The sequence below is a fragment of the Euprymna scolopes genome, chromosome 20 (genome assembly GCF_053919585.1).
Source record: "Euprymna scolopes isolate OS-2025 chromosome 20, ASM5391958v1, whole genome shotgun sequence".
Lineage (NCBI taxonomy): Eukaryota > Metazoa > Mollusca > Cephalopoda > Sepiida > Sepiolidae > Euprymna > Euprymna scolopes.
This window is the reverse complement of record NC_136501.1, coordinates 77,708,281-77,719,454: the sequence shown is the minus strand read 5'-3', so window position 1 is coordinate 77,719,454 and position 11,174 is coordinate 77,708,281. Positions and strand designations below refer to the sequence as shown.

At 32.6% G+C, this 11,174-nt stretch overlaps 1 protein-coding gene across 1 annotated transcript; it reads left to right on the top strand.

Moving 5' to 3' along the window:
* Positions 1-1,322: 1,322 nt before the first annotated feature.
* Positions 1,323-8,872, top strand: LOC145241469 (protein timeless homolog). The gene has a single exon (XM_080104451.1). The coding sequence runs from the start codon at positions 1,427-1,429 to the stop codon at positions 5,846-5,848; it is 4,422 nt and encodes a 1,473-aa protein (XP_079960577.1). The 5' UTR covers positions 1,323-1,426; the 3' UTR covers positions 5,849-8,872.
* Positions 8,873-11,174: the final 2,302 nt, after the last annotated feature.

Below are 11,174 nucleotides of genomic sequence, written 5' to 3'. Positions count from 1 at the left end.
GTTTATTGTTTTTTTTTGAGGGAGATATAGTTTTTAAAAATGACCCCCCTTCCTAAAATATATTAAAAAAATATTAAAATTTATTTTCTTTTTGAGGGGGGGGGCTCTTTTTAAAACTATATCTCTCTAAGCATTTTCTTTACATTTCTATTTTTGAACTATTATCGAGACTCCCAAGATGCGATGTCGGACATTTTTCTTGTTCTCACGTAACGCTCGACCCTACTTGTTTTTTTTTTAATGAATGAACGCTTTAAAATAAGTTAAACCACTAAAAACTTGGTCAGCTTGGTAGAAAACGAACTTATAAAAATCGATTTTATCTTTTTTAAAACAGTAAACAAGTAAAAAATATTTTAAAAAAATATTATGGGGTGTGTTGTCTCGTTTAAAAACAATATCTCCTTCAAGAACGGTCATAAAATATGTTTTCAATCGATATTTTAATCGCCCAATTTTCCTAATTAGCAAATGAGCGAGTTTTCTATGGACGAGTTTTCCGTGGACAAGTTTTCCGGGCCCCGAAAAAACATGGCCACCAGTAAAAACATAATGGATTACATTGGATAATAACGGTTTTAATACTAGAAAACTACTTGTCCGCGTAAAATTGAAACGTGGTATTCGTTTCCAGCATCCTAGAAACCAACGTGAGTCGTCAATTTAAAGGTGTGTTGTTGAGTTAAAAAGAAAGTAAAAAATACCATTCTAAACACCATTAATAATCACTCAAATTATAAATAATTTGGGTGACTAAAATAGGATTTAACTATTGAAATCGATTTCAACATTATCTCAAAATCTACCATCTACTTTTATGATAATTATTATTATTTTTAAATTAAACCACGTAAAAAATAACTTTACACGCCAAAATGAAAACTCGCCGAAAAATATTGTTTACAATCTTTAATACAATAGCAAGGACGATAATTTAAGTTTATGATTATATTACTCTTTTTATGACAAAACTTCGTACTCCCTTCTGTATTTGTTTATATTGGCCATATTTATTTAAAAAAAAAATGGTAAAAGTTGTTTTGGTTTTTAATTTAATGTTTGTGTTTGAAATTATTGTTTTAAAAATATGGAATGAACTTGCGAATGTGAAAACAGCCGTGTCGGCCCTCGGCGGACAGACAGCGTGTATACGACAATGGTAGGAGGAGCTGCAATAAATATATAAAAAATATAATTATCAGTGTAGAAAATATCAGTTAAAAAATTAATACGAATTTAATTGTTTATAATAGTTTTTATTAAAGTTATAATTATCATTTTTTTTTTTTTTTTTTTTGGTGCGAAGTGCGCACAGAGCCTCGTTTTGAAAATTGGCGCCAATAAAAACACGAAAACTCCAGCGGCAAATTAGAGGAAGTTTTGTTTACTTTTTTTTACTGTAATTTGACCATTATTCGTTCCTAAAATGATGCACGTTGAATTACAAGCGACTTGCAGTGCTCTCGGCTATCAAGAGGGTACAAAATATCTGAAAGAACCCGACTGTCTCGAATCGGTTAAAGACCTTATTCGTTTTCTAAAACATGAAGACGATACGCTAGAAGTTCGCCGTCAATTGGGCGACGCCGAAATCCTGCAAAACGACCTTGTGCCCTTAGTGGTTCAATATAAAAACGATTTGGTTTTATTTGAGTCTGTGGTACGTCTCATGGTTAATCTGACGCAGCCCGCCCGATTATGTTTTAATAATATTATTCCAACGGACAAAACTGCCCGGAATTACTACATTGAAGTTGAAGTCTGTCTACGCAAATATAAACGTGCTTTTATCGACGAAGAACTGTTTGCGGTCCTCACGGAAAAACTGGGAGGACTGTTGAAATTGGAATGGGAAAATCGACACGAAGAAGATCGACTTTTAATCGAACGACTTTTAATATTGGTAAGAAATGTTTTGATTGTTCCTTCAGATCCGGAAGAAGAGAAGCGCACGGACGATGATGTCAGTCTTCATGATCAGCTGTTGTGGTCGTTACATGTCAGCGGAATGGAGGATTTACTCCTGTATTTGGCCAATTCCGCTGACGAACGGCAGTATTGTATGCACACACTCGAGATCATCTCTTTGATGTTTCGTGAGCAAGGTGCCGAAATGTTGGCTGGAGCGGGCATCCAACGCGCCGTCTCTGAAAAAGAAAAAGACGTACAGCAATTAGAGATGATCCGCGAACAGGAACTCACCGAGAAAAAACAACGGACTCTAAAGCTTAGTTCTCGCCACTCTCGTTTCGGTGGGACATACCTGTTAAAAAATATCAAGTCCATCAGCGAGAACGATGTCATCTACCATCGGAAATTGGACCAGGTGAGCAAACATTCCTTTGATATCACAAAGAACCGACAAAAAATCGCAAAGAACCGCGCCCCCATCAAAGACGTGGAGGTAGTGCGTCGCTCGACGCTCAGCATCCGACTTTGTCTCAAGGAATTCTGTATGCAATTTTTGGAAAATTGTTATAATTCTTTGATGAGTGCAGTCAAGGATAATTTGGTGAGAGAGAAAACGCAGGCTAACGACGAAACTTATTATTTATGGGCACTTCGTTTCTTTATGGAGTTTTGTCGACTGCACAGTGGTCAAGTGGAACTCGTGTGTGAGACGTTGAATGTGTCGACTTTTCATTACATTCAGGTAAATCTCTTTAATTATTACGAAATGATTTTGACGGAAAAAAAAGAAGCGATTGTTTGGGCGAGGCGTGTTCACTTGGCGTTGAAAGCCTACCAAGAACTTCTGCTCACCTTACACGCGATGGACAATTCAAAGAACTCGCATTTAATATCAAGCGCAAAAGTGATAAAAAGTAACATTTTCTATATGATGGAGTTTCGTGACATTTTTGTGACTCTTTTAACTAAATTCGATCATAGTAAACATTCGACATCCTATCTCACCGATTTGGTCCATACGACACATCTTTTTCTGAAAATGTTGGAAAAATTCTGCAATTCCAATCGCCATGTTGTCGTGCAAACGAAACGAACAAAAAAGAAAAAAGGTTCGATACAACCAAAAGCTGCAAACAAGAATCTTGCCAAAAGTCAGGAAGAACTTCTGGAACTTTGGGATGACATTTCCGGAGATCTGTCTGCTACTGTTGGTGGTGAGGGTTCTCTTCCAACTGATGTGTTACCTTTCGATGCTGCTTCCGAAATGGACATGGACCAGCAGAAAGCTAGTGCCATGTTACGCATCCAACAGTATCTTCATGGGAAGAAAAACTTGGAAGCTGTAGCCTTGTTACGAGCTGCACGTGAAGTGTGGCCCGACAAGAATGAATTTGGTGCTGCCAACATGGCTGCTGAAGAAGAATTCATGGCTCTTAGAGAAATATTCATGGCAGAACTTGCCCAACCCTCTGATACGACCACAACTGTAGAGGAAGAACCCGAAGAAGAGGAGTTTAATGAAATTGAGCAGGAAGAAATGTCAACTATTATGGTAAATGAACAAGAACTTAATTTCCGGGAATTTATTTCTAAATTTGCCAAGGCAAACATTCTGAAGAATTATACTGTTCTCTTGTCAAACTTCCAAACCAATTCGGCTCACACAAATCATTGCATTATTAAAATGATGCATCGAGTTGCAGTTGATTTGAAACAAGATGGAATGCTCTTTCAAGCTAGCTTGTTTTGTATTTTTCACAAGATCTTTGCACTAGCTCGTGTCCGCCATTTTCAGGAAATGGTTAAATTTGCTCGCTTCATAGTCGGTAAGTTTATCCTGGCTGCTGAAGAGAATAAAAAGATTTTCATGGAGATTCTTTTTTGGAAAACGTCGCGAGAAGCTGCCCAAATGGTGACGGGCTATGATGACAACACTGGTAGTTCCGAAAAGAATCTCTGGACTGAAGACCAGAAAAATGAGTTGGAGCGTTTATTTGAAGAATCCAAGGAGAACCATGAACAAGATGCTTTAAGTTATATCATGGCTCATATTACAGATGAGAATAAGTCACGGCGACAGGTATTACGCCAGTTGAGACTCTCCGACTTGATTCAGTCAGCAAAAGATTTGAAAGCACCAGCACCTGCAAAAATTGACCGAAGTCCGTGGACAGAGGAACAAGAAGAGGAGCTAATCAGAGTGTTTGAAGAAGTCCGTAATTCTCAAGATCCTTTCAGAAATTTGTTGGAAAAATTGTCATTGAAAAAACCCAAAAATCGTATCAAAGATAAACTTTTTGATTTGAATTTAATCCAAGATATGAAAGAATTGCGAAAGAAACGGCCAACAAAAGCCAAAAGAAAAAAAAGGTCTGTGGACGATGATGATGAGAAGGAGGATGCTAATGAGTCTGGCAATGATGAAGTGGAAGACATTGAGGAGGAAATAGATCTTGACAATTCTTCCCCTGAAGAGGAGAATTTAAATGAATTATCTGCTATTTCAAATAACGAGGTAAATGATACAAATCATCTCGAATCCAGTCGACATGATTTAAATGTAGATGAGATTCTACAACGTTTGGTAGAACATGGTTACACAACCCAAATTCATTGGATTAAAAGAAATCTTCAAAGAACTGCAGATGACCGAAAAGAGGTCGGTGATTATTTGGGTGTGCCAATTGTCCCATTGACTGAAGATAATGAAAACGCCATGGACGATCCAGACTTTCTTAATTTTCTTGAATTGATTGGATTATCAAGGCCAGTGGTTGGCCAGGAAGCATTTTGGCGAATTGGAGGGGAACTTAGTTTTACTGACTTGACACAGATCATTGAGGGTTTGATGCTCGATGAGAATGGTCGAGCTGTTAATCTGGAAAGTTTCAAGTTGTGGTTGAACAAAAAAAATGTGAAACACAAAAATCCAAAGGTGAGTTCAGCTAAAGTTTACAAAGATCCTAAATTAACTGCTAAAAATTCCAAGAGAAAGAATGCAATGACAAATTTAGTAACTAAAAGGAAACAGAAATTCATTGATGCTTCACAGAGAAAATATGGTCGACGCCAAAGAAAGACCAAAAAAGATGAAAACCAAAATTTGGAAAAGAGAAAATTGAACAAAAATAAAATGACAGAAAATGAAACTTTTGCCAATGTAGAACAGTTTGATTCTGATTCCGATCAAAGATCAAGAAAAATTGGGCAAAAGCGTCGATTTCTGGTTGAAAGTAGCGATCAAGATAGTGGAGATGAACCGTTGATTTCACAAGTAAAACGAAATCGAGATGAGAAAAAGGCTGAAACATCAGATTCTAACCATGATTCTAGTCGATTAGTTGTTGATGCGAATGTTCATTCAGCACTAAAAAAGAGGAAAATATCAAAAAGAGTTTTAAGTGAAGATGAAGAAGAAATGGATATATTGTCATCAGCATCAACTACGACTTCACATAAGCGACCACAAATCATGGAAAGTGATGATGAAACATCAAATATGTCCTTAAATACAATATCCACATCAACTACGACATTACATAAACGCCCACGGATCTTGGAAAGTGATGAAGAAGAAACATTTAAATCTCTGGATGTATCATCATCAGCATCCACAACGATTTTACATAAACGGCTACGAATCATGGACAGTGATGATGATGATAAAGAGAATTTGCATGTGGTTTCAAATGTTGCCGCTTCATCTGAAGGCATGTTTGATATTGCGAAAAAGATTTCTGTAAATAAATCATCCAGTGCACAAAATGAACCGGTCTCTGTTGAGTCGCCTTTATTAACTGATACATTTCCTGCCACTTTGTTGACCGTACCGCGTGACCAATCGGATTCAGAAATGGTAGATGACTATGTTCCTCTCAGCACTGTCGTGAAAAACAAAAAACAAATGATTCTCAGTGAAGATGAGGAAGACTCCTAGCAAATTATTGACATTCTTACATTTTCTTGTGAATTTTGCAAATGATTGAGAAAGAAAAAAAATGTTTTTGCTAAATTCATTTTTCAACTTTAAAAGCAAAATTTTTAAAAATTTCTGGTTTCAAAATATTTTTTTATGCTTATTTATATTGAGATACAAGCAAAATGTGGCAGTTCAAAATAACTTATGGATATACTTATTTATTAATGAAAAATATTAGTGTACACCAAAAATTATGGAAAATCATCAAAAAAATTTTAATAAAAAATTAATTTATTATTCGTAGTCCATGAACTGCGAATGACATTTGCATCAAACCAATGTATTGTAGAAGATTATCTTCTAAATATGAAGACACGATTTTGCTTTTTGGAATTTGTTGACTCTGAATAGTAAATTAAATTATTTTTTTAATTCTACTCGATAATTTTCCATAATTTTTTGTATACACTAATATTTTTCACTGATAAGTATATTCATACATCTCCCTGTTATTTTATTTTTTTTAAAGTTCAATTTTTTTTCTCGTAAAATTTTTTTCTATTTAGATGGATTAACACAAATACTTAACAAATGTGTTTGAGTGTGTAAGAAGTCCTCTTTTTAAAATTGTTACCAGCATAAACAAAGATAAACATATAATATATTTTTATTTTTTTAAAAATCATTTTTCCTTTGCAAATGTTGAAATTATCCGAACCTCAGACATACTGTTGGAGGGGGGGATTATTCGTACACTTAAATAATTGTATTTTTATGTATGTAAAAGCCTAAACAAAGACAAATTTTGATATTTTGATGCATGCGGATGTTCCTATGGCTCTCCTTAGGTAACCTGTGGATTTTGCTGAATCTGGAGAAATTTTCTTTGGTTTTCAACATTTTTATGAGTTTTAAACCTCAAAATGAACGGAGCAATTGTAGTATAATAATCTGGTTTTAAGAAATTGTTCTGTAACTGTTCCCATCTTTCCAAAGAGAAACAATAAATTGTTTTTGTAGAATATTTCTTTACCTTTTGGCATCATTAGAACCTTCTCGTAAGACAACCAATTGCTGAATGTTCTGACAATAGATTTTTGAGTTAACTATAGTTACTAATAAAATTACTGGAACATTCTAGAATATGATAATCATAAATATTGAAACAAATATGCATTGATTCACGTTAAAATTGAATTGTACGAATACTTTTTCACCAGGTAAAATTTAAAAAAATGTATTAATTTCTATCATTATAAAAATTAATTAAATTTATTGTTTTCTAATAGTATGTACCTTTATAAATTTACATATATAAAAATGAACTTTTTCAAATGTACAAATATGTTTACCCCCCCCCCCCAGGCTTATCTAAATATCTTGCAAATTTATGATCTAAAAATTCTATGCAAAGTTAAAGTATTTTTATTTACATACAAAACACTGATAAAAAGTATAATTTTTCTGATCTAATAAAAATGTTAAACATTTAAACTTTTTCTTGTGCAGATGTTAGTAAAATCTTAAATATCAATTCACATAAAGTTTTCTTTTTATCAATTCTGTTTCTATGTGTATATATGTATTTTTAATTAATTTCTTTGAACAAGAAAATAAAACATTTTCTTTTCAACTTGCTTTGTATGGATTCTGACAATTTGGGTGTTTTTTTCATAAAGATTATCTTAGCAACCCCCAAAAAATCACAATTTGCAAATTGCAGACAGTCTCATAAAACTAAATGATAATTCTTAATGTTTTTGTGATAAATTTATTTCTCATTATTTTTCAACTCCATTTAAATCGATAAAATAATAAAATTTTCTCTCTGACACACCCATCATCATAAATTTTTTTTTAAAAACTCCTATTAATAATAAAAATCCTATTAATTTCATTACAAAATTACACCAAAGATAAGATTTTCCATTCGTCCTATACTACACTTGAACATTATTTGATAAAAATTTGCTCCAGTGAAAGATTCTTGGCCCAAACTCAAATAAGAACAAACAAATAAGTTAAAATGTTTTTCAGTTCAGCATAATTGCAGATTTTATGATATTCTTTAAAAACAAAAAAACACAAAATTAATATCGCCATTGAATTCTTTTTTTTTTTTTTACTAAAATATTAATAAAACTAATCATATCAATTGTTTTCCATGACTTTCAAAATATTGTTACGCTTTTTACTAAAATGTGCATTTTTCCCCCCTTGATTGTTTTTTTTTTCTTTATTTAAAAGAAAATTTAATCAAGTTATAGATTAAGAATTCAAAAATAAAATGCATATTTACTTAAAAATGTCGATATTCAAATCTTAACTCACTGAACTAATCAGTGTCAATTCTAATTCTTAAGTTTTTATTTCCTAATAGGTGGAATATTTTCACATGTGAACACATTGTTTTAATTTATATTTTATATCGTTTCACTTAATATTTCATATCATTTTAATTGATATTTTTTTATGAAGCAGTATGTGTTCAAAGTATGTTTTTTATTTTATATTTTGGCAACTTATGACTGATTTAACACAAGATATAACTTGAAAAACAGAATTTCATAAAATAAGAAAATTAAAATGGCTGACTTCTAAGAAATGGCTGATTTCTAAGAAATGGAAACTCATGCTAATCAATATAATTTAATCAGTAAATTATTTTGTAAGTAAATGGTTGTTTTTAAATTGGATTTTTATTTCACAAATGAATTCATTAAAATGACTGGCCTGTTTCCTAAGAAAAAAAAACATTGTATTATTTTGTTAATCTGTTTAAAGGGAGATAACTCTTTATACCCCTGAAATCTCCCTTGATAAAAAAAAGCATTTTGTAAAGCATGTTTGATGTACCCTTGGTGAGAGATTGTGGCAGAATTATCTGCCGCTGCATAGATCAGACAAATAACAGAAATGTATATTTGAAATAGAGGCGGGTACTGAAGTTAGTTTAACAACAGACAATCAATCTCAGCTCATCATAGTAATTTCTTCACTTGTAAAATTGTTCAATAAATGTTTTTATATTATTGATTTCTATGGAATTGTTTCCATCCAATTATTTCTTTAAATCTGTCTCTTACCACTTGCATGACAGATTGGTGATGAGAATAACAAAAAAAAAAAAAAAAAAAAAAAGGTAATTTCTCCAAACGTCAAAAATAATCAACAAGAACTAACAGAAAAGTTTTAACTCGGGATGATGACTGCAAATGACAGTATCAAGCATTGATACTCGCAAAAAAAAAGAAAAAATGAATGATTCTATGAATATATTTGCAAGCAGTCATGAAGACCACAGAGAATTCCATTTGTATACTGTTAGCAACAAACGAGCCCCAAATTTGTTATGACTAAATTGATTCTGCTGTGAACAGCAGAAAACAAAACTGATGCAACAAGTTGATTGAAAAAATAGATAATAAGGCTTCCCTGGGATTCATGGCAAAAATGACATTGAAACATGAGGATAGGACATCCTATTCTCAAGACATCAGTAAAAAGAGGTTTAACAATAAATACATACAAAAACAACAGAAGACACCATTAAATAATAATTATAAATTTTATTTAATTAAAACTAATTATAGATCTAATTAAAAGGAATAAAAACAAAAGAGAAGATAAGTTATTCAAGGGAATTATTTTGAAATCAAATTCACAGAGCAAAAATCAACATTTTAGGTCGAAAAATTTGTCATCGAGAGAAGAGAAAGATAACTTGCACTTCTTTTCTTTTATATAGAACTTTTTTTTCATTTGGGACAATGTCATTTCATATTTCTTTGGGTTGAAAAATATCTTTTATTTCTTATTCTTTCTGTCACACTCAATTTCTTCATTTGTTCATTTATCGTCTGCTAAGATGTTGATACATAGCAAACATTTACTGTTGGTCTCCATATTATTGACGCTGGTCGAGGAATATTTTCCATTTCTAATTGTTTTCTTTTCTTAGTGATTTCACCTTGTTTCGGATTCTGTATTTCATACTATTTAAAGGTGCAACAGAATTTCGCTGTCTTCTTCAACATTTATCATTTATCGCAGCTCGGAAGTTGCAGCCACATTTTACCTGCCATCATCTCCCACTTCTGTCATTTCTTTTTTACACGCACTTTTTTCTTTTACACGCGGGCTGCATAATCTATCTTTCTCTTCACAGGATTATTTTCATGCATGCAACAAACGTGTCCTCTCTTTCTCTTTTAAACGGTTGTCCATCTTTTCTTTCTCCCTTTCCTTCTTTTCATTTCTGTTTTCATGCAGATGATGAATAAAAAAAATAAAAATAAACAAATCTCTTTTTACATAAATCTTTGCTAAAAACTACAGTAGCGTCCAAATTTTAAAACTCAATATTTGTTAGAAATAACAACTGAAAAGCTGAAATTTTGACAACTGGTAGTCATTATCATCCATAATAACTTACTATAATTTGAATTATTTGCAAAGGATAGAAAAAGAATTATAACAATTATTTATTTTCAAAATAGGAACGTCCAAAAGTAAGGGACAAAATTGAGAAAAACAATGTGAACGGTATGCTATATTCAAATGTTTTGATTTCCGCTAAAGAATAAGTCTTACTTAGTCATTTGTAAACGTTGCATCAGCCGGCACCATGGCGAAACGCTAAAAACTTGATTACTCTATGAGACAAGCTATTGTGAAGCTACACAAGGAAAAACGCACCATTAGAGAGATTTCAGAGAAAGTGAAACATTCTAAGAGTGTTGTAGGCAGGATTGTTTAATCCTGCAATGATACTAGCAAAATAGTGCTTTTAAAACCAGCAGACCCTGCAAAACTTTGGCAAGGGAAGATCAAATAATGTAGCATATGTCATTAAAGGACCGTTTTAAGTCTTGCGCAGGAATTTGGTTATGAATAGTACCTCATGTGTTAATGTGTCAAAACAGACTGTTTCTAGACAACTACAAGAAATAGGGCTGTTTAATGGAACCAATAAGAAGAGATTACAGTTTGCAAACAAAAAAAAGTTATGTAATTTAAACATGAAAATTGGGCAAAAGTATTTTTTAGTGATGAAAGCAAGTTAAATTTATTTGGAAATGCTGGAAAAAAAACAATGTAAAGAGACGTATTGGTGAAAGATTAAGTGCAAAGTGTACTAAGAAAACTGTCAAGTTTGGAGGCAGAAGCGTCATGGTATTTGTACAATGCCTCTTGTCTGGTTACAAACTCGTGTAAACACGCAGATCTATAAAAACATTGTTCCAGATCATGTGCCAATCATACAGAATTCAGGTTCCGATAGGGCTACCTTTATGCAAGATAATGCCCCATGTCACAAGGCAAAAGTGGTAATGAGTTACCT

Bases quoted from the DNA above. Each gene is read 5' to 3' on its own strand.
- LOC145241469 (XM_080104451.1), top strand. From the start codon at position 1,427: ATGATGCACGTTGAATTACAAGCGACTTGCAGTGCTCTCGGCTATCAA.